This window comes from Leiobunum rupestre, chromosome 8 (genome assembly GCF_980474605.1).
Source record: "Leiobunum rupestre chromosome 8, qqLeiRupe1.1.hap1, whole genome shotgun sequence".
In the NCBI taxonomy this organism is placed as follows: domain Eukaryota; kingdom Metazoa; phylum Arthropoda; class Arachnida; order Opiliones; family Sclerosomatidae; genus Leiobunum; species Leiobunum rupestre.
In genome coordinates, this window is record NC_143391.1 from 32,872,691 (window position 1) to 32,897,147 (window position 24,457).

Sequence of the window (24,457 nt, forward strand, 5' to 3'; positions counted from 1 at the left end):
GCGGACCTGCTCTAGCGTAAGTATTGTTCGTGCTTTTCAAAAACATCTTATTCGTACCATAATCCACGGAAATATCTCATTTTAAAATACCTGTTTACCCAGGTTGAAGGTCATCAAGTTCAGGTACTGTCCTTCCAATTGTATTGCGCCATCCTAAATAAAATAAAAGATTTTTCCCTGTAACTATGACCATCCAAGCGAGGTGCCAAGGTTTCTAGTTTTTCATAAATAAGGGAATTGCTCGGATCGGCGCGTTTGAATTTAATAAGTCCCGGACCATCTTTTCATATTGAAATTTACAGGAAAGATCGTGAAATTTTAATTTCGACTCTATTTTAAGTTTTCATTGTTCGTTTATAACAGTATAATACGCGAAAACACAACATTTTATAAAGTGTCAACAATAGGTGTTACACCCTAAAAAATTCCAGTTTTACCACTTTGAAATTCAACGGTTGTTTAATTCCATTTCGAAGACAATCGCCTCATTTAAATTTATCATATTTAACCCTTTCTAAAATCACATTCAAATCTTAGTAGGGTACGCCGAGAAACCCGTATAATTACTTTCATTATAGATTAAACAGAAATGTCAACTTTTGGTTCCTTTCCTCGGGGGTAATTTATATAAGCTAAGAAAGATTTTATCACTCTTAGGTAGAACTTAAGCCACCACTTATTTAGAACAAAAACGCCGTTAAATCACTTACAATGTTAGTAGAGGTTATATGGAAGTTTTAATGCCCGCGGGCCTTACCAAAACATTAATAACGGGATTTTGCCTTATTCGTTATCATTATTTTAAATTAAGACAAACACAAAATTTACCAAAAATATTTAATTAATCTTTATTTATTAAGATAAAGCTTTTTTTCTTTTTTCATCTACGTTTTTGGAAGGGAAGGGGGCAATTTTTGAATTTCCGTACTTTGTAAATTTTAAATTATTTCTAAAATTTTAAAGCGGAACTTCAATTTCAGAGAAGTCTGCATTAAATGAAGAAACTTTAACAATAACGTCTTAGTTCAGAGGACATCAGAGTGTCTGTTAAACTTGACGTACGATTCAATTCTTTTGTAATGTAAAACTGGCTTGGAATAATTGACACCATTTAAATTAAAATTTCCGATACAGGGTTGTGGTTTCTTCGGTTAAAACGACTATTTCCGCCCCTTTGAATTCCTCGCTCTTTTAAATTCATTATTTAAGTCTACCTCGACATTTGACTTAGCTTAGTCAGAAATCGAAGCTTAGCATGCAGTTCATGCTCAGACCTCACAGTGGAAGTGTCAAATAGTCAAAGGATAAATATTGATAATTTTTAACGTCTCGGAATTATTGATAAGGCTAAGGTAAGTCTCCCATTACCTTTTATTATTTCTATTTAATTTTGTTTATCTCAAAATAATAACAAACAACTTAGCGTTTAACAATTGCGCTTGAAGGAGGCATTATTGAAGTTAAATTATACGAAATAAGTGTAGATATAATAAATTGTTTCCCCAGTTTTGAGTTACATCTCAAAATTCTTATTATCATCAGCTTTTGATAATTTTCATTTGACGTAGTTTTGTTAAATTACTTTAGATTTTAATTCAAATAACAATTGGTCTAATCGGGTATAAAGCCAGTTAAGAACATAATGATTCAAAATGTTACGGTTCCTAAATAGATGTCTACGATAGACAAGAATAACATGATAACGTTGAAAGGCCAAGAAGTGAAGGAAATAACGGACATATTCGGAGAATTTGGCTTGTTTAATTTTATGATTGTGGGTATGTGCATGCTGACCGCTTTGATGGCCAATTGGAACGCCATAGGGTACGCGTTTCTCGCCTTTCCAGCCGACCACTGGTGCGCCCGCCCACCCGAATTTCTAAATATTACCGAGGAACAATGGAAAAATATCTCCATCCCCAAACAAACGATCAAAGGTATTTTACGAACGCAACTTATTAGTAAGATACAAAGTAACACGCGCTGTACTATTTTTGAAACGAAGGTAAATTGGTTCGGAGTAAATGCATGGTTTACGACTTAAGCAACTACAGCGACTACACCGAGCTTTTGGACGAAGCCGCTTCGAAAACCGATGAGAGCTGGACCATTTCGGACAAGCAAATGCCCTGTTCCAGTTGGGAATTCGACCGAAGATTCTGGACCAGCTCTATCATTGACCAATTCAATTTAGTCTGTTCCAGAAGCTATATGATATCGTTGAGCCAGGCGGTCTATATGATCGGCTTTTTCTTTTCGGTCTTCATTTTTGGTCAAATCGGGGACCGAATCGGCCGTAGACCAGTCGTGCTCATCTGCACTACGCTCACCCAAGTGTCCTGTTTCATCCTTCCATTTTCAAATACCATTATATTCTACTCGATTATACGGTTTTTCGTTGCTATGGGAGCTCACGGACTGTACACCACGGCTTTCGTCATCAGTAAGTAGACTCGAATTTCGATTACTAGAGGTCGCCATTTTGATTCCAAGAGGATTTTCTCAGAACTACTGACAAATAAACCCTTCTATAGATTCCTAGTTAAGCCGGTCAAACCTTTCCTAAAGACTATATTGCGCTACTTCCAGTATTCTTTGGGTTAAATTTAGTTTATGTGCAGTCTCATTTGGTTGCAGGCATTCGTTATAAATAAAATATATGATCAATGAGATATCGTTACCAACAAATTAGATTTCACACTAACATTGAGATATTTTACCTATCAACTAGGTTGGCAGGTTTGCCAGATAAGCAAGATAGCTTTCAGAGCCTTCCTGGTTCAAGAACAATCTTTCCAAAGCTAGAGCTCGGCGTTTGGATAAGAATTAATCACCTTATTTATTTTTATCCAAAACACACATTTATCCACAAATTATCCGAAAAAATATATTTTTTTTTACATGTTAAATTGCTTTTTAGTCTGGATAATATCCACGAATAAACAGTTAATCGTTATTTTTATGGTTAAACGAAATTTTCGCGGTTAATTTATCTGTTTCGCCGAGCTCTAGCCAAAGCCTCGACCCTTCATAGAGTAGTATCGCACTGTAGCTTTGGACTATGGCTGCCATTTTGGGGGCAGTTTTTGTCTATAGGTAAAAAACATGAGTGACGTAGACATACGTCACGCCCATATTACTCTATGCTCAAAAGGAGCGAAAACATTTTCAGATGAATTTAAAGAATGTTCTACTGGTAGAAAGAACCAAGAATAAATTCACGTTGAGTGATAATAATTGGCCACAACTATAGCCTCTGCTTTCGTGATTTAGCTGGAAAAAGATAAGAGGCGTAGCTTTTCTGCGTTAAATCGCGATGTGAACAGGATGCTGCCTTCATATTCTCAGTTGTCGTTAATTAATTCTTGGTACAAAATGGCAACGCCCAGTAAACACTTTATATAGATTTTTTTATTACTTCAAGCACATAATTCAATACAAATGTTTAGTGATCGAGTACACTTCCGCGAAATACCGTCCGATCTTCAGCATTATGATATCGGCGGGATGGGCAACCGGATTCATTACCCTTCCGGGGATCGGTTGGCTCACACGAAGCTGGTTTTTCTTCCAGCTAACCGTGGCTTGCGTTAGTCTGGCCTTCTTCATGTTTTGGTGGTAGGTGGCGAAAATAATCAGGTACTCTAAGGTATACGAAACTATTAAATGATTATGCAATGTAGGTTGATTCCCGAGTCGGCTCGATGGCTGATATCGCAGGCCCGCTACGAAGATGCCAAGAAATACTTGGAAAGAGCCGCTAAACTCAACAGAGTTTGGACCGCTGATACACCGAATATAATTGATAACTACCTAAGTCGGATCGAAGCGGTAAAAATATGGTTCTTCGCAAACCTGAATTTGGTTTTCATTTTTCACCGATCTCTTAGACAAAGAAGAGCGGTAACGATAAAGTGAGCAAATATACCATCTTGGATTGTCTCAAAACTCCGAATATGAGGAAAAAGTCTTTGAGCATGTTTTACGCTTGGTAAGTAATTGGGATGTTTCCAAGTCAAGTTCTGGTTTATATTTTCATATGCATCATAATCCCTTATAAGTATGCTTCTGTATAACATTTTTATAGAAAAACTTTCAATGAGACCTTGTTTCATACAATAAGAAACATACAATAAGCAAAAATTCTTAAAATCCTTGCGCTATTGAAAAGGTCACCATGGAAACAAAATTACGCGATCGCGAATCACAAGCTAAACTATAGATTGTTCAAGTTATAAATGAGCGAGGAATTCTGCCCGTGTTCAAAATCCGCTTCTCTAACTTCCGTTTCCCATCAGTAAAGCCGCTGACTCGTTTTTTGTCACGAAGTTGAAAGTTACGTATTTTACGTCATATCCGGGGAAGAAGGTTTCATTAAAGAAAATGCATTTTTGGCATACTTATGAGTGGTTATGTTACAAATTATATTATAGACCGATAAAAGAATAATTAGTGACTCTTTACATATCCCTAAATTTAAAATTTCTTTTATTTAAAATAATAAGACACGATACTTCATGACTGGCTATAGATTTTATACATAGTAAAATAAATTTTTTTATAGCCAGTCATGAAGTATATCGTGCCTTATTATTTTAAATAAAAGAAATTTTAAATATATTATAAACAACTATGACTAAAAGTTTAAAAATTAATAATTAATACATATCCCTTTTGTATATAGCCGGATCAGCGTGTACAAACCGAGTGGTTATTCACTGTTGCAAAATTTTGTACACCGGATTTCAGATTTCCCGTGATTTCACTTTTGATTTAACGTTATGAAAGCTACTGATTTGAAGGGATTTCACTGTTGATTTGTACACCTGATTTCAAAAGTGGTTAACCCCTCGGTACAAACTAAAAAAATAAGAAAGCACTTTGAGCACTATTGTAAAATACTATATACACAAAATTAAAAATAGAATAATAATCAGAAGCAAACCTTATGGAAATAATATACATGCCCAATGAACTAAAAGCGATACGTCAGGGGACCCGGACCGCAAGATTAACCTGTCTTTTCTAACCCCATCCATTTCACGCGAGATCCCTTTTGGTGACAATTAAGTCAAGCCAACCGGCACACCCCCGACCTAAGCTTAGGGTGAACGTTAAACAATCGTCCAACTTATCCCTCACCTCGGCGTAAATGAAGTCTTTTCTCAGTACGGCACTCTATTAAGATGTGGGGAATGTCCTCTGCACAGTGGGCTTTGACCGAAATAATCGGCCATCGTGGCCGCAGTTGGTAACGCGAGAGATAGCAGATGGTTGCGCTTGTCATTGCGCATTGTCTTACGCATTTGACAAGGGAGATGATCCTTTTATGGGGTAACGCCATTAGAAGGACATTTTTCAATAATCGAAGTCTTACCAGATGGCGCCAATAGTCTAAAATGTAGAAGTTTGGAATTACGTAAAAACAGAGACAGATTTAATCTTTTTCATTTTACTTCTTGTTAAGAATCTTCTCTGAGTTGTTCATTATTTTATATTTATGATATAAAACATGGCTTAAAATAGTTGTTTTATTAGTATTTATTCTCTTCTCACCAAGCATTTTAAATGGACGAAACTATAAAGTAAATTTAGTCTCAACTTGTAAAAATGGGGAAACAAAATCACGTGACAACTATATCACAACCAAGTAACTCGTGTTCATAATTGACCAGGCGACGGTAAAGAATAAAATATTCCTTCCAGATACTGCAGGCAGCTAATTAACTTCCACCTAATAATTAGATAATTTATATGAATCCATCAAAATTTAAACCGCCATTAGCAAAAGAAAATGAATAATAGTTCGTATTTCTAAGGATAGATGGCGCTACAGCTCTCGGCAAAGTCACGTGACTACCATCTTTTCAGCCCCCTGGACTTTAAAGTTTCGCATGTTAAAAAATTGAATTGCTAAAACTCTATTAACTTAACATAATTTTTAAATTTTTTTAAATAAGTCATCATCAGGGGTGGTGTTTAATTTTTTTTTTTATTTATTGAAGGTTCGTAACTGCTTTCGTCTATTACGGTTTGTCGCTCAACACAGGGTCCCTCGGTGGAAATTATTTCATTAACATCGCCATCGCCGGAGCCGTGGAATTCCCCTCCTTCATCTGCGCTTTCCTGCTGGTTCAATTTCTCGGACGAAGGCGACCTCTGGCTTTCGTGCTGACAGTAGCCGGGCTCTGTTGTCTCGGAATCATACCTTTATCCGAAGGTTTGTATGCCTATACGTTTGGGGCAGTTGATTCGTTTGGTTTAATTTGGGCAAGAATACAGGATGATTCAAAAAGTTATGCAAAAATTTGAAGGAGTTGTAGGGGGTGAGTTGAGAAGTATGCCGGTTTTTTCCCCATTTTCCTACGATGAGTGAAAAGAGCGCCAGAGAGCTTCAAAGTGTAGCCTACTAGCCCCTGGAAGTAGGCTGCAACAAGCGCAAAACCAAGCAGCAGGGAAATGCGAATGTGATAGGTAAAAAGGACTTTGTAAACAAATCGAGGTAACCAGCGTAACAAAGTAAACTTAAACAGTATTTGCGCTTGTTGCTGCCTACTTTCAGGGACCAGCTAGTAGGCATAGAGGTCGGGGATGGTTAACTTTTATTCAATAGATAAAGCTCTCAAAATTATTCGTAAAACGTTTTGATCAAGTAATTTATATTTCTGTATTATTCGATTAATTTTTTGATAAATTTGTAAAATTAATCGGAAAAACGACGTTTTTTTCGATAAAAAGCTAAAATTTTACGAATAATACATGTTTTTTAATCACTTTCCGAAATATTAACCGATAAATTTCTTTGTTTACATTTTTCCCCCGAAATAAATCAATTTAAACATGGATAATGATTAACCGTCCCCGACCTCTAAGTAGGCAACACTTTGAAGCTCCCTGGTGCTCTTTTAATTCATCGTAGGAAAATGGGACAAAAACAGGCATACTTCTCAACTCACCCCCTTCAACTCCTTAAAAAATTTGCATAACGTTTTGAAACACCCTGTATACTCAATTATAGCAAAAGCAACATATGACCCAAATGTGTGTCAATTCTACCTTCGGGCCTGCTAAAACATCTACCGAGAGCTAGTCTCACTATAGACTACATAACCTATTAGTTGGAATAGTACCTTGGAGGAATCACGGCCGTGATTCCTCCAAGATAGTACTAGCAACATAATATATTTAGTCTATGGTCTGGAGCGATTTTCTTGCCCGTAGATATACGTTCTAAACCGACTCACTCGGCGGCGCTGGAGTGGAGAAAATTTCAAATTTTTAAGACGTAGCTCGTACGTCACTCTTAACCCCCCGATCCCAGTTCATTCCCCTCAGTGCAACAAGCTCCCACTGAACGATTTACCTTTCTGACACACTTTTGAGTCTTATGTCGCTTCAGTTTATGGTTAGGGAGAATCACGGTGTTGAGACGATTCACGGGAATCATGGTATATCTCCTGTAGCAAATTAGAGTTGGAAAAAGGTACTAAACACTAAAGTCGGCCGATGGTCGGCCGACTTTAGTGTTTAGGGTTGAAATGTCCTAGGGGTAAAAGGGTCGGCTGACCGTCGACTCTTTACCGCCTTTTAATAGACCTAAGATGAAACGACGTCGGGCCTATTTTATATGAATGCTTATTTCCAACCCAAAACTGATCTAATAATTTCGAATACAAATAAGTTTGAAGAAAATAAAAGTTAATAAGGTCTAATTTAAGTCGGATAATGGTCGGAATACCGACCATAAATAGTCCCAAAAAAGGATTTACGGGTTTAGTATTGAAAAACGTTCGGACATTTTTAGGTCGGCATTTGGTCGTCGACTATGAACGACTTTTCGACCGTACCCCGACCCTAAAACGACTTCATGTGCTACAGGGGATTTTACCCAGGGGACGAGAGGGGGAAGTAAAAGCGTCCAGGGCCAGTACTTCAATCGCGCTAGATGACGTAAGTTTTAGGGATTGACAGTCACTCTAAAAATCGTCTGAGCATTGTCATTCTCTCGAAGTAAAACGAAATATGATCTTGATTTGAGTGCGTATATCCGCAGATATGGTATCAGCCCGCGTCGCCTTGGCCATGATCGGGAAGAGTGGTGTAAACATCGCCTTCACCACCGTGTACATCTATTCGGCCGAGCTTTTTCCAACCGTGGTCAGAAACGTGGGTGTCGGAACGAGTTCCACCTTCGCTCGAGTGGGCGCCATTGTGGCTCCGTTCATCAAAGAACTCGTAAGGCAGAGTTCATGGACCTAATATTCCACGGAATCGTAAAAGGACGCTATATTTGTAGGGAAAGGCCACGAGTCGCTGGGTTCCTCTGGCCATTTTTGGAGGATTGACCTTACTAGGAGCTGCCTTGGTGCTCATCGCACTTCCGGAAACTAGAAATCAAATGATCCCCGAAACGCTGGAAGAAGGCGAACTTTTTGGAAAGTAATGATCGATTAATTAATTAATATCATTCCATCTGTAGAGATATCTTTGTTTCGACACCTTATTCGAGGAATCCTACTTTATCTTCATCAATAAGAATGTTTGTTTTTTTATCGTGTGTGGCATTTACAGGAAAAAGGTTTCTAAGGACGTAAACAGCGAGTTAGACGCGTCAAAGATTTGACAATTCTCGTGAAGGAACTATAATAACCAGTTCGATGAGTTTTTTCAATAGCGAAGAATTTCCGGGGAAAACCCAAAAATACACTACTTAAATAAACCTTTCCAGAGGCAAGGAACTTTCAGTCTCGATATTGTAATTCACTCTATTTAAAGAATACAAAAATAGGATAAGTTGGTTTAGTAAATGTTATATTTTTTCTATTTCTTTGTATTTTTATTTTTATCGTTTATTAGAGACGTTTATTATTCGTACGTTGTATGTATATATTTATATAAAAATAAATGATTGAAATATATTCCGAGTGAAACTGTGATTTGGCATCGGCGTGTCTTCGTAATAGTCTTATAACTTTGTACATTTTGACGGAGTCGTGGAATAATTATTTTTCTCTATAAATAACGATTGCGTATTCTAACTATCCCTTAAAATAAAAGACGATTACGTGGCGATTATATTGCTTAGTCTTTAGAAGTATATTAGTTCGGATAATGTTTCTTAACAACGAGAATTTAGCCTAGACCAAGCATTTGATAGGGCGAAATTGACGACGTGAACGGGTGCAATCATGGATGAATCGGAACCAAAATCAAGAGTGAGAAATAATGGACCCAGATTACCAAAAATCGACGAGCAGTCGGAGAAAACGAGCTTGACGGATATCTTCGGGGAATTTGGTAGATTCCAAATCACTTTGTGCTTGATTCTAATGTATTCGGCCCTTTTAAGTAACTGGAACGTCATTGGGTACACCTTTTATATATTTCCGATGGATCATTGGTGCGCTCGACCACATCAATTCATTCATTTACCCGTAAGTTCGTGGAAAAACTTGACAATTCCCACCGAAATTTTTCACGGGAAGGTCGAATTCAGCAAATGTTTTATGTACGAGCTGGCTGGCAATCAGAGTGATTCTCCTCTAAATTATTTTACTAAGTCCGGTGATAAGTCAACGAGTGACACGCGGAAAATTGTTCCTTGTCAAGAATGGGAATTCGACAAATCTTATTTCCAGTCCACCATCATAAGCCAAGTAAGATAGTTATCGTTTAATTTGGTTTGTAAGTAATAATTTGTTTTTCTATTTCAGTGGTCTTTGACCTGCGATAATTCGTGGCTAGCATCCATGACTCAATCGATTTACATGGCAGGATTCCTAATAGCGGTTCTGTTATTTGGCCAAATTGGAGACAGGTAGCTTTCTATTGGCTCGCGCTTGGCAATGTTTCGTAAAAAACTGAAATGAAATCTTAAATGAAATAGATACGGCAGACGGCCTGTCCTGATAACGTGCGTCATTCTGCAGCTGGTGTCCGGATTGGCTTCGGCATTTTCACCCAATTTTATTTTCTTCGCCGTCACGAGGTTCTTCATCGCGATGGGAACCCATGGATTCTTCACAACCGCTTACGTTCTTTGTGAGCTGTAGCAATTTAATAAGATGTTCTCGCGCAAGCTCTTTATCTTTTCACATATTTCCAGTAATGGAACTAGTAAGCGCGCCCACGCGACCTAAAATCGGGGTCAGTTTGGGCATTGGATGGTCAATTGGGTTCTTAGTTCTGCCCCTACTCGGATGGTTAACACGTAGTTGGTTCATTCAACAGTTTGTAATCGGTGTTTGCAGCGTCTTCCTGTGCGTTGTTTTGTGGTACGCTTTTAATTTGGGTCGTGTCTGGATTATAGATAACTGAAATGAATTTTTAAAGGGTGTTTCCGGAAAGCCCTCGATGGTTGATTACAATGGGAAGATACGACGAAGCTAGAAAAATCATTGAACGGGCGGCTAAATTGAACAAACGCTACACCGACGAAACGCCAAAATTAATTGAAACTTTCTTCCAAGAAGTTCAAAAAGTAAACCAGTTTGTTTGTCGCGATGGCAAACAGTTCTAAATTATTTACATTTGCAGGATAAAGAGAAACGCGAGAACTCGACGTCCAAAACCAGCATTATTGACCTTGTCCGCACTCCCGTTATGAGAAAAATAAGTTTGAACCTGTTTTTATCCTGGTTTGTAACGTCATTCGTATACTACGCTCTTTCGTTGAACACCCATTCGCTAGGGGGCGATCCCATCGTAAATATCGCCATCGCGGGAGCAACCGAAATACCGGGTCTTTTTATTTACTATTTGGTGATCAAGTTCATCGGTAGAAGACTGCCCTTGACTTTCTTTCTGGTAGCAGCCGGAGCGTCGTGTCTTTTAACCGTCCTCATCGCAGATGGTAAGTTACAGAGACGCGCTAATATAATTAAGGTTGGATTTCACTAGGACCAAAATGGCACGACGGCGTGCTTCGACGCGTAAAATTTGTTTTAGGCCTAACGGGGATTTTTTGCGTCGACGTTCACCGCTGTGGCGTTTTTGCCCAAGTTAAAACCAGCCTTTATAGTCACCTCTAATTCCGTCCACTTTTAGAATATACGTGGTTACGTATAACCTTAGTAATGACCGGGAAGACTTTCGTTAGTGTCTGTTTCGGTATTATTTACATGTACTCTGTGGAACTTTTCCCCACTGTGGTACGAAATGTCGGAGTAGGCTCGTGTTCCACCAGCGCTCGTATCGGTTCCATGATCGCTCCATTTGTAAAAGAGCTGGTAAGTTAATATTAAAGGTTAGTTGGCTGTTTCGTCAAATTATCCGAATATAAGCCTTTTAAATAATCAAGGGGAATGCCACGAACGAATATGTGCCTGTGCTTGTGTATGGAGGAGTGACCATTTTAAGCGGATTGCTGGTTTTGATGTTACCTGAGACTACAAACGCTACCATTCCCGACACAATAGAAGAAGCCGAGCATTTGTTTAAAAGGTAAAAAAATAATTGGCGCTGTCAGGACTCGTATTAACAATTTGTTTTTAGTAATACTGGAAATAGAAATTCAAAGACGAAATTTCTCGGTGAAGGAAACTGTAACCATTCATTTTCCCCATAAAATGGTTCTTAAAAGATGGAAATTTATTAGAATTAGTTTCATTAATGTACTGAATATACGCGTAATTATTTGTATCGCATCGTTAAATTCAATATTCAAAGTAGACTGAATTTCCTAGATGGCGCGGTCTGTTTACTTATGTGAAAGGCTGAATGTAATAACGTTAAAGGGAATATAATCTCAGGTATTTGGTGTGGAACACCAACATTGCAGCCCTGGTCGCTCTTGCCTTTGGCTTTAGCAATGTTTGGCGCCAATGTACAGGGATATTTGAAAAAATGAAGGAGTCTTCCATAAATATTACTTTGCGGGTTATATTCCCTTTAACAATTAATTCTGTTGACTAAAGCTGGTTTCACACTCGACGGAAAATTAGCAGCGTAAAATTCAACGTTAGCGTGGCTGTCCCATGGCAAAACCTTATAACCACCAAATTTTTGAAAAATTAGATTTTTACGCATCAGTTTTACTAAGGCATGTACAAAAGTACTGGAAAAGTTTCAGGTAAAAGTCATAAATATTTAACTATTTATGACTTAAAAAATGGTTTTGGATTTAATAATTTTCGCATTAAAAACCACGTTAAAATTTTATAACTTAAGTTTTGAAAAAGTCAAATATCTCAAAATTACGATCGTGTTGGTTAAAAGGTTTGGCCATGGGACAGCCGAGCGGTATATCGAATGGGAATCAATTTTCAGCTCGACGTTTATTATCGTCTTTCCGGCATATTTTCCGTCGAGTGTGAAACTAGCTTTATGTGAAAGGCTGAATGAAATCCCTTTAACAATGAATATTTGACCACAAATATATTAATCGTGATTTTAGGAAGATATTATCCTCCTAAATAGATAGCCCGTGCCGAAAGGCGTTGTTTTTTTTTAAGGGTGTCACGAGACAAACAGGGTACGGCCCAAATATTCCTTCTTACCTAAATGCATTCTTGGTGAAAATAAAATACAGATTGAAATAAAATATATCACTTTTAATACGGTACCGGTAAAATAAGACGACTATATACAGTTATCAAAATGTTCGTTGTGACGTAATAACGCGTATACATGAACATTTATTTCAGCGTTATCAAAGTATTTTAGGGTGATATTTGTTTTAGACTAATAGTTTATCGCGCACTTTTAAATCCAAATTAAAATCCAATTTCATAGTGACGTATTTTGAACTGACATTTCGATGATTGGTTCTCTGAAATATTACCAACGACTTAGTTATTCTAACCATTTACTAATCAACGAAATTATATAGCTTACTTTTTAATATTTTCCGCCTCTTCCAAATCCTCGGGAATGGGTTTAAAGTTAGTTTCGGGCAACCGCAAAACTAACACGGCCCCGGCAGCTGACACAATTCCAAATATGCCCAGCGGAATTCCCTTTCCCGCAACGCTGGCCTGTTGCAAATTTAAAGAGTCGCCGTTTAATCAATATATCTTTACTCGACGCCCAATAATTATTATCGTCGCTTACTATATCCGCTATGAAAGGCGCCAGTATGGCCCCTACGCCGGCGCAAGCCAAACTAGTCCCCAGACCGGCACTCCGTGTCACGGTGGGGAAGATCTCCGCGGTGAAGATGAACAAGATCGCCGAGGAAGCGACTATGAACGCGTTTCCAGCCACTGTAAATATAGCTTCGAGCCATTTGAAATCTGCCAAAAGAGATATTAGGATCCGGAGCGAGAGGAAATATGTTCGTGGGATAAATACCATTAGGTACTGGAATGCACGCCAAACACATTACGCAAGATAGCATCATGCATACGGACAGGGGAATTCGTCGGCCCATCCGGACTATGGAGATATACGCCACTAAAAGGGTCACTATTTGTACCGCTCCGACGACGGAGAAATTCACAAACAGATCTCCCGTGATAGTGTCGTCGTCCACGGAAATTCCATTATACGTCAACGAACTAACGAACCTGTAAAACAAAGGAACGCGGTATATTTATTATCTCGCCAATTCCGGTGGCCTAAATTAACGTACCAGCAAAAGAATATGATGACCACCCGGGTTCGCAACATTTCGGACTTGAATAGATCTGGGAGAGATTTCCTTTCCAATGTACCGTACTCGGACATTATAATTTGCCATTTGAATTTCTGAAAATAAAGTTGACAATTATAGCCACGTAATACGAGTTTTCTTATTTATGAATTAATCAGTATAACATCTGTATAACAAAAATAGTGGTCGGTGGAACAGATAAATTTATCGCCAAAATTTCGATTATTATTTGGGTTAAAGCAAGTGTCGGCTCTAGGTTAAGTAGCTCTTTTTTCAACAGATGTCGCTAGCGTCGAAATCAAAACAAGACAATAACTTCAATTATAGTAATTGTTGACAATATATTTTATATGGGATATATAATTTAGCTTAAAGTTCACTAAGTAGAGTAAAAGTGGTCTAAATATAATACTCTATAATTGCTCTCTGACGACGTTATTGTTTTGAATTTTAGCTTCCGTTCCCATTAATAGATGTCTCCACGCTCTCCACGAAAGTCATTTTTTTCGAAGATTCGGATAAATTCATGGCCATCTCTAATAACATAGGCCTTGCCATAATACAGGTGGCAATAATAGAGCCGACAGTTTCTTTAACTATTTATTTGTGGACATTATTCGTGGTTATAAAACGGTTTTAATATGCAAAAAAATAAGTTTTTATTAGTATAATATTTGGTTATGGGTAAAAACAAAGAAAACGGATATTTCTGATCTAAACGCCGAGCTCTAGACATAAATGAGCTTCTTACAACGACATACCTTCTCTAGATGTTTGAACAGCGCGTTTCCGTTAATGTAGATTTGGGCAACCGATTTGCTATTTCGGTTGGCCGCTGTTTCGACCTCTTTCCGAGCCTTTTCCAAACGGCCCGTTGCTAGCAGCCAACGCGGTGACTCTTGCATGGACCACCACAATACGATCAGGACGTAACACGGTATCGTCGTGATGAGTTGCAAGGAGAACCAGTTATTGGCTATCCAAGCGAGACCAGGTAGGACTACGAAGGCCACTGCGGACGCCACCGCCATCATCATTCCGAGGAACGGTCTCTGAACGGGTCCGGATACTTCCATCACTAATTGGGATAAGTATTAAATAACAGCTAATTGCGCGTCAGGGGGGAGGGGGTCATATTCACTTACGCATGACGAAAGACGACGAGAAGAGGCCCGCGGCCCCCATAGCGACGGCGAATCTCATGACGACGTAGAAGACGTACGACGCGGAGAAGGCGATGAAAAGACTCGAGACTTGAAGCAAACTCAAGCAAATTAACATCACTGGACGTCGGCCGACCCTACGAAAAAAGTTATCGTTGTTAGTCGTTCCAAAACTCAATGATAAACGAACAACATTTCAACGTACTTATCACCCAGGCTTCCGAAGATGAGAACGGAAACGATGAAACCAATGGTGTAAATAAGACGACCCAGATATAACTGATCGCTTTTTCGACACACCAAATTGAACTGAAATGGTGGAAATTCTGGTATTATACCTCAATTTGCATTTGCTTATAATGATTTCCACTCGCGTTATACCTTTTCAGTGATTGTTTCACCGTATAAAGTGTGGTTGAACTCCCAAGACTTGCACGATATCATTTGCGTCTCTGAGAGGAAGGTCGGCTCGTAGTTTTCTTCCGTCAAGTACCTGGACCATTCGTGGATACTGCTAAAGCTATGTTGATAGACGAAACACTTGCTCAAGGATGATTCTCCGTCGTCTGGTTTCTCTTTGGGTATGGCCATGGACTTCCATCTGTGGACGTTTTCGGTAGTGTTGATATATTCCGAGAGTTCTTCGGGGGGCGAGCACCAGTGGTCCAATGGAAAGACGGAGAAGCCGTAGTTCAGCTCTTGCCAGACGTACGGGAAACAAGTCAGGAGACACAGAATCATAACTGACTTTTGCCAGGGTCCGAAATCCCCGATCACGTCGGTCATTTCTTTCAGTAGAAACTCTTCTTTAGAAACATTTTCCTTCAATGAATGTCAAAAGCACCTATTAGCTGTTATATTCTACCAGTTATAAAACCGTTCCTAAGATCACCCGGCAATACGTTTTCCCATTATTTCCTAAAGTTGTTTTCAAACAAGTTTTTTAAATTTGAAATTTAACCCTAAAAGGTTTCTGTGTAAATTAGTAGGTATTATAATGGAATTCAAAGAGACAATTATTTAAACTCTCATTATAACGCCGTATATCGTTAGTGATTTGATCCGTCACTGAAACCAATCAACGATAACCAAACAAAGATATTTTAAGGAAAACTACGCGCACTTATTGGAATTAATTTTAGCTTGATCATTATATTATCCTTATTGTTTTTAAGCACCCAAAAACACTTGGAAGAAAACAAAGTATTGGTTTTAATCAGTATATTTTTTACTGTTTTTAAAACTAGAAAAATGATCAGTTTTCCAAATCTCATAAAAAATGTATTTATTTAAATTGATTTTTTTTCTCTGAGCGTTTTTACGGTGCTTAAATTCTCTATCGCGTTTTTACACCCAATCCCAAGGGATTTGTGTGTACTATTTTCACTGTTGGTGTAGCCGCCGGACTGCCGCCGCCGTATGGGTCATAACTTACCAACCGTTAAGGTTATAGTGGTAAATTATACGTCAAATTAAAGAGAATTACAGTCGCTCGATAGCCCGTATTCGGTTTTCGTGCCAGGATGCCCAGTTCGGCATTATTCTACTAAATGTTTCAACCGATTATGTTATAGATGACTAGATGATACATAAATCGATAGGAAATGTCCCCACATTTGTTACTTTTATATAAAATTTTCCGATTGGGGCAAACTTGGGCAGTGTCCATTTTTTATTACACCCATGGCCCATTTTAGGATTTAAAATCGATAAAGTTAAACCAGTGGCGCACCCAGGATTTTTTCTGGGGGGGGTGATGAGTCCCAAAACATTTTTAGGTACCCCCCCCCCTCCCCGGGGTGCGCCACTGACGTCGTGAGTTAAGCTCATTAACGTTGAATCAATCTATTTCCCCACCTTCATGGCCTTCCTATCACTGTTGGCTATCGGGAGCCCAAAGCATGGGCAGTGTAATCGGTAGGCCAAGTCAAACCATTCCGGCCCGAGAGACACTAAACCCTGAGAAAGCAGGGTCGCTCCAGTTTCTTTGGTTTATTATTTTCTCGTTTACCGCGTATTTAATCTTCTATGGTGTTTTCTCGTTGGTGACTAAATTGCGAAACCAGATAGCTTTAATCAGTAGCTTTAATTTTCGTGGCTTATTGTTACTTTTGGCGTTTTATTAATGGATAAGTTTGACAAGGTGATTGATAAAGCGTTGCAATGGGTTTTTCTTTAAGTTAAAACTACTCTTTGGTTGTTAATGTTTAGTGGGTTAGTTATGTTAAACCACAGGTGATTGAGATATTGTTTTTAATGAACCGGGTTCTTTAGTTCTTTAGTTCTTTTATTGCTCAACAAGAGGTCTAAGACCCATCACGTTAAGACAGTGGACAATACAAATTATACATATACAGAGAAAAAATATATACAGTTTGTATGTACAGGAAAACAGTACAATGTGAGGGAGATACAAGGGAAATAAAACAAAATAAAGGAGTTATATTACATTATTACATGTAAACGAGTTAAATATGAAGTTCTAGGAACTCAGTTAGCTCCTTGCGGAACTGTTTGGGGTTAGGAATGGACTTTAGGAAGTCCGGGAGAGAGTTCCAGTCACGGACCGAAGAGGGGAGGAAGGAGTGCCTGCGGACGGAGAGTCGAAAGCCAGGAAGAATGAGAGCCGCGGATTTCATCCCGCGCGGAGCACGACGCCAAGACGAGATGGCGGACGTAAGCGGGGCCAGGGCTCCGTTGGAGCGGTGAATAACACTGTTTACTATTGCGAGGCGTTTGACGCGGCGACGGTCCGAGAGGGAATCCCATTTAAAGTTTTTCAAGACTCGCGTCATGCTTGTACTCCAAGAGAAACCGATGTTGGTAACAAAACGGAGGGCTTTACGTTGGATGGTTTCAATGGTATGCATACCGCTGGCGGTGTTGGGGGACCAGACTGGGGAACAATACTCCAGAATGGGGAGGACATATGTTTTTATAGCGAGGGTTTTTGTCTGGAAGGAGCAATGTGAGACGTGTCGGCGCACAAAACCTAGGGCACGGGCGGCTTTGGAAGTGACGGTCAAGATATGGGGATTCCAATCAAGGGTACAGGATAGCGTTACCCCGAGGTATTTTTGGGAAGTGACGGACTTAAGTTCGACATCCCCCAAAGTGTAGTGGGGAGAGTGAGCTGGTTGCCCTGAGCGGTGAAGGGAGAGGACTGAGCATTTGGAGGCATTAAGAGGTAGCCTGTTCGAGTCACTCCAAGACAGAATACGATTGAGATCCTCTTGTAGGGTAATAACATCGGAGGGGGCGAAAATGGTTCTTGAGAGCGCAACATCGTCGGCGAAGATATACAGTCGGGAGATAACATGGTCCCCTATGTCGTTTATGAAAATGACGAATAAAAGGGGGCCAAGAACTGAGCCCTGTGGAACACCAGAGGCCGCAGGAAGCCAGTCGGACGCAGCCCCTGGAATAACAACACGGAAACGCCGGTTTTGAAGGTAGGCAGCCAGCCAAAGCAAGGTCTGGCCCCTAATGCCATAGGAGTGGAGCTTGGCTTTTAAGAGTTCGTGAGACACAGAGTCAAATGCTTTACGGAAATCGAGGAAGATAATGTCAACACGTCCAGTGCGTTCCAGCCCGTCGAACCAATCTTCAACGCAGCAAAGTAGTTGGGTTTCCGTACTAAAGCCGCTGCGAAAACCATGTTGGTAAGGCTGCAGAACATCATAGGCTTGAAGATGGGAGGTTATGTCCGAAGCCACGATATGTTCATCAGCCTTGAGCACCAGGGAAAGTAGTGCAATCGGGCGGTATTCAGACGGATTTGATTTGTCACCGCCCTTTGGAACGGGAGTCACATTAGCTGTACTCCAATCAGCCGGAATACTCCCAGAATCGTACGAGAGTTGGAAAAGCCGCGTTAGGGGAGCAGCCAGGGCCACGGCACAGTTCTTCAAGACAGCAGCTGGAATTCCGTCAGGGCCCGCAGCCTTAAAAGACCGGCCTCTCTGCAGCAGACGTTGTACGCCTTGCTCCGTGAAGATGATCGGAGGCATTACAGGACATCGCGGCGGCAGAAGGGAGACAGTTTCAAATGTGTGAACAGGAAAAGTGCGTTGAAATGTTTCGGCCAGTAGTTTGGCTTTAGACTCTGCGCAGGTGATAGCACCCTCCGGGCCATTAAGATCAGGGATACCAGAGTGCTTGGCTTTTTGGGAAACAAGCTGGTAAAACTGTCGCCTGTTGTTAGTGAGATCTGATGCCACTCAGTCCATGTGATGGGTACGTGCAGCACGAAGAGCGAATTTGACAATGGAGCGGTGATGGGAGAATTTCTGCTGGTTACAAGCGGAAGGGTATTTTCGAGCCCTATTATAGCGACGCTTCGTGATGCGAATGAGTCGGCGGAGAGACTGACCTACCCAAGGCAGGTTATGCCGTGAGGATAGTTTCTTCAAAGGGACGTGAGAGAGTACAGCAGAGTGAAGGGCCGCCTTGATAATGGCCCAAGCGTCATGAACCGAGGTGGCTTGAGTTACAGTCACTTGTGATAAGGTCGCCGAGATGGCAGGGTAGTCGGCCTTGTTGAAGTTGGGAACGCTACGTGGTGGCTTGCGGGGAGGTGGGCTCACTTTCCTGACATTAAACAAAAGGAAGTCGTGATCCGCGATACCGGGGAGATGGTCGACCCGGTCTATGAGATCGGGATCCGATACCAGTACCAGGTCTAAAAGGTTACCTCCAGAATCATTGTCTCTGGTGGGCTCCATAACACTCTGTGAGAGATTAGCTGCGAGGGTGGTGTGAATGAAGCTAGTAGCTTCAGAGGAAGAGCTCCAGAGGGTACTCCAGTTGATTGATGGGAAGTTAAAATCGCCGCTAACAAGGAGGTCTGAGGAGATGGTAGCCAAGCGAGTTATCAGGTCGTTCAGGCGCTTTGTGTATGTAGGTTTATCAGATGGTGGGCGATAAACGCAGCAAATGCAGAGACACGACGGGCCAATGTTAATTCTCGCGGCCACAGCTTCCACTGTAGTCTTGAGATCAAGGGGATAGGATTTGTAGGCTGTGTCGATGGCTAAGCAGACACCTCCACCATGTCTGTTCCTGTCCTTCCGGTAAACCGTAAAGGAAGGACCAAACATTTCAAGGGATGAGACGGAGTCATCCGCCTTGGTCTCAGTAGCTGCAACGACGAAGGGTTGGTGGGCGTCAATATATGCTCTTAGACCGTAGAATTTGTTACATATGGAATTCAAGTTAGTATAGAGGATTGGTTGGTTCCTCATGTCGCGTCAACAACTGGGCGTTGGCGCCTCAGGAGGATTGTCGGCGTGCTGTAGGGTGATAGAAGGACGAAATGGGCCTATCGTTATGCCCTTGACCCAATTTTCTGGTCTGTAGGCTAGTTTCACTTCCTGGGCAGGAAGAGTTATTTTGAAGGATGCGTGACTGGGCCGCCCAGAGCCCGGCACCAACTGAACGGCGAGTGGGTGAAGATCGAGTTGATGCAGGTGGGTTTCAACCTGAGCGACTGTGGTGTCGATGTGTGCGTGGGACACAAGGAGACTCCTTTCTACTTTGGAGACAAGGTGGGCGTGAGAGGGGTCGGATTTTTGCCCCCAGAGAGCTGGCTCCCGCTTAGTCGGTGAACGTTCACTCCGGGAGATGACTATACCCTCGGGCCAGTTAAGAGGGTCAAGTGCAGCTTGGACGTCCAGTGCTACGACGTCAAAAAAGCCCGTTATGAAGCCTTGCTTGCGAAGAGCTAAGAGCCGCAGTCCATAGGGCGTGATACCGAGACCTGTGATGTAGGTCTCGAGATCCTTGGAGGCGAGGCTTTCGTGAAGCCGAGAAATGTAGATGGCCGTCAAGGCGGGCGCAGCCTGGAGGCAAGTGGTAGAAGACGAAGAGGCAACGCCAGTGACCTGGTGCTGTTGTGGTTTAGCGGGAAGCCTTTTATGTGGTTTTTTTCGGACAACCTGGGTCCAGGGAGTTGGGTCATGAGAAGCTGAGATTAGGGGGCCATGAGATAGTGGCAGGGAGTTACGTTCAGGATTGGGTTTCGATCGATCAGGGTGTCTGGCATCGTGCGGCACCTTTTTAAAGTTGGATTGTAGATTATCCGTGGCTGGAGAAGCGGCGGAGAGCAGCTTCTGCTTGAGGCTCTTATTTTCTGTCTCAAGCGCTTGAATACGGCTTACGGCAGCCGTGAGTTTCTTCTCAAAGGTGGCCAATTTCGTTTTGAGGGCGGACGGGAAATCTAGACAGTCCTTGCAAGCCCACAGGAAATAGAGGTTGGTTTTGTGGTGAATGCCGCAACAAGCTAGATGAAACCGACGACGGCAGTGGGCGCAGGCTAGCATCCGGCCGGCTGTTTCGTCGGCTCTACCGAGCTGACAATCAACATAGCAGTGAGAAATATCCTTGGGGGGAGGTAAGGGATGCTTGACTCCACCTTTGTAAATATTGTTCCCGCCGTCTTGGGAAGCAGAATCTGGAGAAGTGGGAAGGGTGGCGCCATCTGGCGAGGACGAGGCTGGAGACATGAGCGAGGCAGGGGGGGGGGGGGAGAAAACCGACAAAGGGTGCTACCTAAGCCTTAGCGGCTTCGCGCACCAAAAAAGGACGAGAGCGCCTAAATTAACCTGACAAGTTCAGTACTTTCTTCCAAACAGCAAAAGTATTAGCCATATGTTCAACGGTACTCCAATTTTGGGAATAGTGAAGTTCATGAACGTCACAACGTATTTAAAAGTTAAATAGTTATAGTGCGCTTATTAATTTAATTTAATGAAATATGGTTTATAAATAATGGACAGAGTGATTAATCAAGAGTGACAATGAGTTTAAAATTACTCTTTGGTTGTTAATACTTACGACGTTAGTGGACTAATTATGTTAAACGACAGGGTGATTGAGATAATGTTTTTCATATACAGGGTGGTTGAGACAAAATTCCTCTTGGGTTTTTATAGTACGCTTATTAAGTTAATGCACATGATGATTGAATTAAATTTAATGTTCAAAATATAGTTAATACGTCAGGAAGATTGTGTGTACTCAAATGTCTGTGACATCTTGTTATTCCGAATTTACAGTCAGTCACTCGTTCAACTGTTTATTCAAAAATAACTTATATTACTTTCCCAAAAACTATTTTCTAAATTTATCTTTCATATCCGCGAGGCAGTTAATGATAATAAGGCAATCTACAAAAGTAAATTTAAATAAGTAAAAAACTCAATTATTTCCCCTTACCAAATGATCATTTTTGGCTTCTTTAACTTCCGTTAGTGTTATTTCTTCTTTGAGCGCCTTGGGAGGCGTCGTTTCTTTTTGCTGGATTCCATTTGTATCCATTACGGAACCGTTGTTCACTCCATCGTGGTTTTCTGGCTCGATTGTTTCGCCATTTTGGCTCTCGGACGGGGGATCGCCGTTACCTTGGTCGTCAATCGACATATTATACCACCATGAAGTAATCAATCGCTATTGAATGTTTCCTCGTTCTCGCGGCCAACGCGCGCAACCCCGCGATAAGAGCTTCAAGTTGCTACTCCTAAAAACAATTGAAGAAAGTTTAATAGAAAGACGAAAGTACCGTCGCAGTTTCGACGGCAAACTATTAGCCACGCATGGGAGCTCCGAGATTGAGTTGTTTCGTCTTTTATAAGCTTATGCGGAATATCCCAAAAGAAAGAGAGAGCTGAATAAATGGAAACTTTAATTGCTCGCCAGTTGTATTTGATAGGGAGGGGAGCACTTTGTCCCAGTATCGGGTACCCTCTTAAAAGTATAAACTTACTTTTTTCAAGGTTGATATCGCGTAAGATCCTTTACGGAATTATACTAATGACTGTCGAAGTTTGGGAAGGCTCTTATTTACAGTATTTAACGTCGGGTTAATGAAAAAAGAACGGGGTAGCAACCGAAAAGGTACGTTCACTTAGATGATGACGGATAATCACATACCCTGACGCGATTTTGCATAGGAAAATCATTAGAAAATATTTGGACAACCGCAATTATATTGGATCTAAATGGTAAAGCCTCCGCTGTTTGATAAATCATTATACGATTTGGTAGAAACGGCGAAAATACAATTTCGATTGTTTTTCATTTATAAAATACTGTTACTGTTAGAGATAATATTTAGCGAAACTGGTTAGTGATATTCGTTTAACGACATTTTTTCTTTTTCTCGTTTCAATAAACCGGTTTTTGTAAAATTTTAATGGTGGATTTGAATGTTGATATCGAGGGAAAATTAAAACGCTGGTGCGTATCAGTATTAGCCCACTCTCTCTCTCTCTCGTATGGCATACTTTTCGAATGTGTATCTCGAAGAGATTGTTTTGATCAGTTTTTCTATCCGGGGAAAACTATTTTCACAATTTCGGAGGTGTATAATTTTGTCTAATTTAGGCTCAATTCCAGGGTCGAGCTTATGGGTGGTTACACTTTTTCATTAATATTATTTCACTTTTTGGGAGGGGTATCAGCCGCTACTGTAGGATGTTATATAGGGGATAACTAGTTAAGGACGAAATGTACGGGTGTAGAAGGAATTTTTTCTGTTAGCTCCAATGAAATTTTAATTAAACATTTTTATATAATTGCTTTGGCGTATACTGATAATAATCGTATTGGGCTTTTTTAATTTCAGAGAAATAAAGTGAGGTTATATTGGTAATTAAATACTATAAATCAAAGTTAACTGAGATTTGAAGGTTGAAAGTGTATAGGTCTTGAATAGCCTTTATAGTAGTGAAGTCAGCTAAGGTACTAATGCTGACTTCTAGTATAGTTAAAATGTATTTTTAATTAGAACCTCTTCAGTTTGTAAAATTTTGTAGAATTTAAACTGGTAAAATATTAGGATAAAAGAAGTGGTTAGAAAGGTAAACTAAATTGTAAAGGTTTATAATAAAGGTATCCTTACCTTAGGCATTAACTGAAAGTACATTTTTAAAATCATTATGTTTTCTTTAAAGCAATGTTTCCTCACATAGTAGTTTTGGATAGAATTATAGTATTTTTGAAAAAACCATATTGGTCCTTATTAAATTTATTTCCCACAAAAAGGCTAGTATAATTAACAGGTGTTTCAATATGAGCAGTTAAAAATGGCCCAGAAACTCATAAGCCTATAAACTTTCGAAGTATACCCCTCTTATCACAGCACTACTTTTCCGTATGATATATTAAGAATTTCATCTCTGTGCCATAGTTAGGCGCAACTAAAAGTAAATTTAGTAAAATATTTCGACTTACGTATGAAACGAAATTATCGGTCGCCATTATTTAGAGCTATAATCACTCGCTATTAAAATTATCGGCTAACACGCGTGAAATCGGTATCTCGTATCACTTCCGAAGTTCACGGTGGACTATATATTTCTAGACGTACAGGATGTAAACTATTCTCTCTTTTATTTCCCTCCTAACTGGCGAGCGCCTACCGGTACCCCATTATTACAAATTCTAGCTGCAACTCTCTCTCTCTCTCTCTCTCTCTCTCTCTCTCTCTCTCTCTTTGCCTGAAGTCACTTAACGCGAGTCGACAGCAGCTGAGCTCGCTGTTGTGTTTGTCCCGAATTTTTCCCCTTTCAAAATTTTTCCTCTTCGATGCCTTAACTCCGTTATACGCTAAAATTGTCCCTTTTTTCCAATTATAAAATGAACTTTTACATTTTTATTTTGGAGGCTCAGCCGAGAGACAATGGAAGCCGCTTATGAATAGAGT

General features: G+C 40.4%; 4 protein-coding genes across 5 annotated transcripts; 2 read left to right on the forward strand and 2 right to left on the reverse strand.

Moving 5' to 3' along the window:
- Nucleotides 1-1,672: 1,672 nt before the first annotated feature.
- On the forward strand, nucleotides 1,673-8,739 carry LOC149933234 (organic cation transporter protein-like). Its single transcript, XM_090157244.1, has 9 exons — nucleotides 1,673-1,937; nucleotides 2,006-2,443; nucleotides 3,450-3,618; nucleotides 3,684-3,831; nucleotides 3,891-3,991; nucleotides 6,006-6,220; nucleotides 8,054-8,235; nucleotides 8,297-8,439; nucleotides 8,572-8,739. Exons 1-9 carry the CDS (start codon nucleotides 1,673-1,675, stop codon nucleotides 8,621-8,623), a joined length of 1,713 nt encoding a protein of 570 aa, XP_090013370.1. The 3' UTR covers nucleotides 8,624-8,739.
- Nucleotides 8,740-9,188: 449 nt separating this feature from the next.
- On the forward strand, nucleotides 9,189-11,566 carry LOC149933235 (organic cation transporter protein-like). The gene is made up of 10 exons (XM_090157245.1): nucleotides 9,189-9,434; nucleotides 9,486-9,656; nucleotides 9,714-9,817; nucleotides 9,887-10,041; nucleotides 10,106-10,274; nucleotides 10,333-10,480; nucleotides 10,537-10,852; nucleotides 11,047-11,228; nucleotides 11,300-11,442; nucleotides 11,494-11,566. The coding sequence occupies exons 1-10, from the start codon at nucleotides 9,189-9,191 to the stop codon at nucleotides 11,564-11,566; spliced, it is 1,707 nt and encodes a 568-aa protein (XP_090013371.1).
- Nucleotides 11,567-12,611: 1,045 nt separating this feature from the next.
- Nucleotides 12,612-24,088, reverse strand: LOC149933236 (organic cation transporter protein-like). 2 transcript variants are annotated; one of them, XM_090155684.1, is made up of 11 exons: nucleotides 23,986-24,088; nucleotides 21,970-22,270; nucleotides 15,136-15,576; nucleotides 14,960-15,063; nucleotides 14,737-14,891; nucleotides 14,353-14,669; nucleotides 13,571-13,686; nucleotides 13,291-13,505; nucleotides 13,051-13,232; nucleotides 12,835-12,974; nucleotides 12,612-12,769 (listed from the first exon to the last, which is right to left on the reverse strand). In XM_090155684.1, the coding sequence occupies exons 2-11, from the start codon at nucleotides 22,171-22,173 to the stop codon at nucleotides 12,727-12,729; spliced, it is 1,917 nt and encodes a 638-aa protein (XP_090011810.1). In that variant the 5' UTR covers nucleotides 22,174-22,270; nucleotides 23,986-24,088; the 3' UTR covers nucleotides 12,612-12,726. The 2 variants fall into 2 exon arrangements, with proteins under 2 accessions (XP_090011810.1, XP_090011812.1); XM_090155686.1 differs by having other exon boundaries at nucleotides 12,612-12,787.
- On the reverse strand, nucleotides 18,724-20,005 carry LOC149933237 (uncharacterized). The gene has a single exon (XM_090155871.1). It carries the CDS (start codon nucleotides 19,995-19,997, stop codon nucleotides 18,975-18,977), a length of 1,023 nt encoding a protein of 340 aa, XP_090011997.1. The 5' UTR covers nucleotides 19,998-20,005; the 3' UTR covers nucleotides 18,724-18,974.
- Nucleotides 24,089-24,457: the final 369 nt, after the last annotated feature.

What these genes read in the sequence shown, in the direction of transcription:
- LOC149933236 (XM_090155684.1), bottom strand. Translation starts at nt 22,173, where the DNA reads ATGTCGATTGACGACCAAGGTAACGGCGATCCCCCGTCCGAGAGCCAA. An exon ending in GTGAAACAATCACTGAAAAG is followed by an intron (nt 15,064 to 15,135) that starts GTATAACGCGAG and finishes CCACCATTTCAG; the next exon opens with TTCAATTTGGTGTGTCGAAA. An exon ending in TTCGGAAGCCTGGGTGATAA is followed by an intron (nt 14,892 to 14,959) that starts GTACGTTGAAAT and finishes CTTTTTTCGTAG; the next exon opens with GGTCGGCCGACGTCCAGTGA.
- LOC149933235 (XM_090157245.1), top strand. Translation starts at nt 9,189, where the DNA reads ATGGATGAATCGGAACCAAAATCAAGAGTGAGAAATAATGGACCCAGA. An exon ending in ATCAATTCATTCATTTACCC is followed by an intron (nt 9,435 to 9,485) that starts GTAAGTTCGTGG and finishes TTTCACGGGAAG; the next exon opens with GTCGAATTCAGCAAATGTTT. An exon ending in CTCCATTTGTAAAAGAGCTG is followed by an intron (nt 11,229 to 11,299) that starts GTAAGTTAATAT and finishes TAAATAATCAAG; the next exon opens with GGGAATGCCACGAACGAATA.
- LOC149933237 (XM_090155871.1), bottom strand. Translation starts at nt 19,997, where the DNA reads ATGAGGAACCAACCAATCCTCTATACTAACTTGAATTCCATATGTAAC.
- LOC149933234 (XM_090157244.1), top strand. Translation starts at nt 1,673, where the DNA reads ATGTCTACGATAGACAAGAATAACATGATAACGTTGAAAGGCCAAGAA. An exon ending in CACCACGGCTTTCGTCATCA is followed by an intron (nt 2,444 to 3,449) that starts GTAAGTAGACTC and finishes ACAAATGTTTAG; the next exon opens with TGATCGAGTACACTTCCGCG. An exon ending in ACCTAAGTCGGATCGAAGCG is followed by an intron (nt 3,832 to 3,890) that starts GTAAAAATATGG and finishes CCGATCTCTTAG; the next exon opens with ACAAAGAAGAGCGGTAACGA.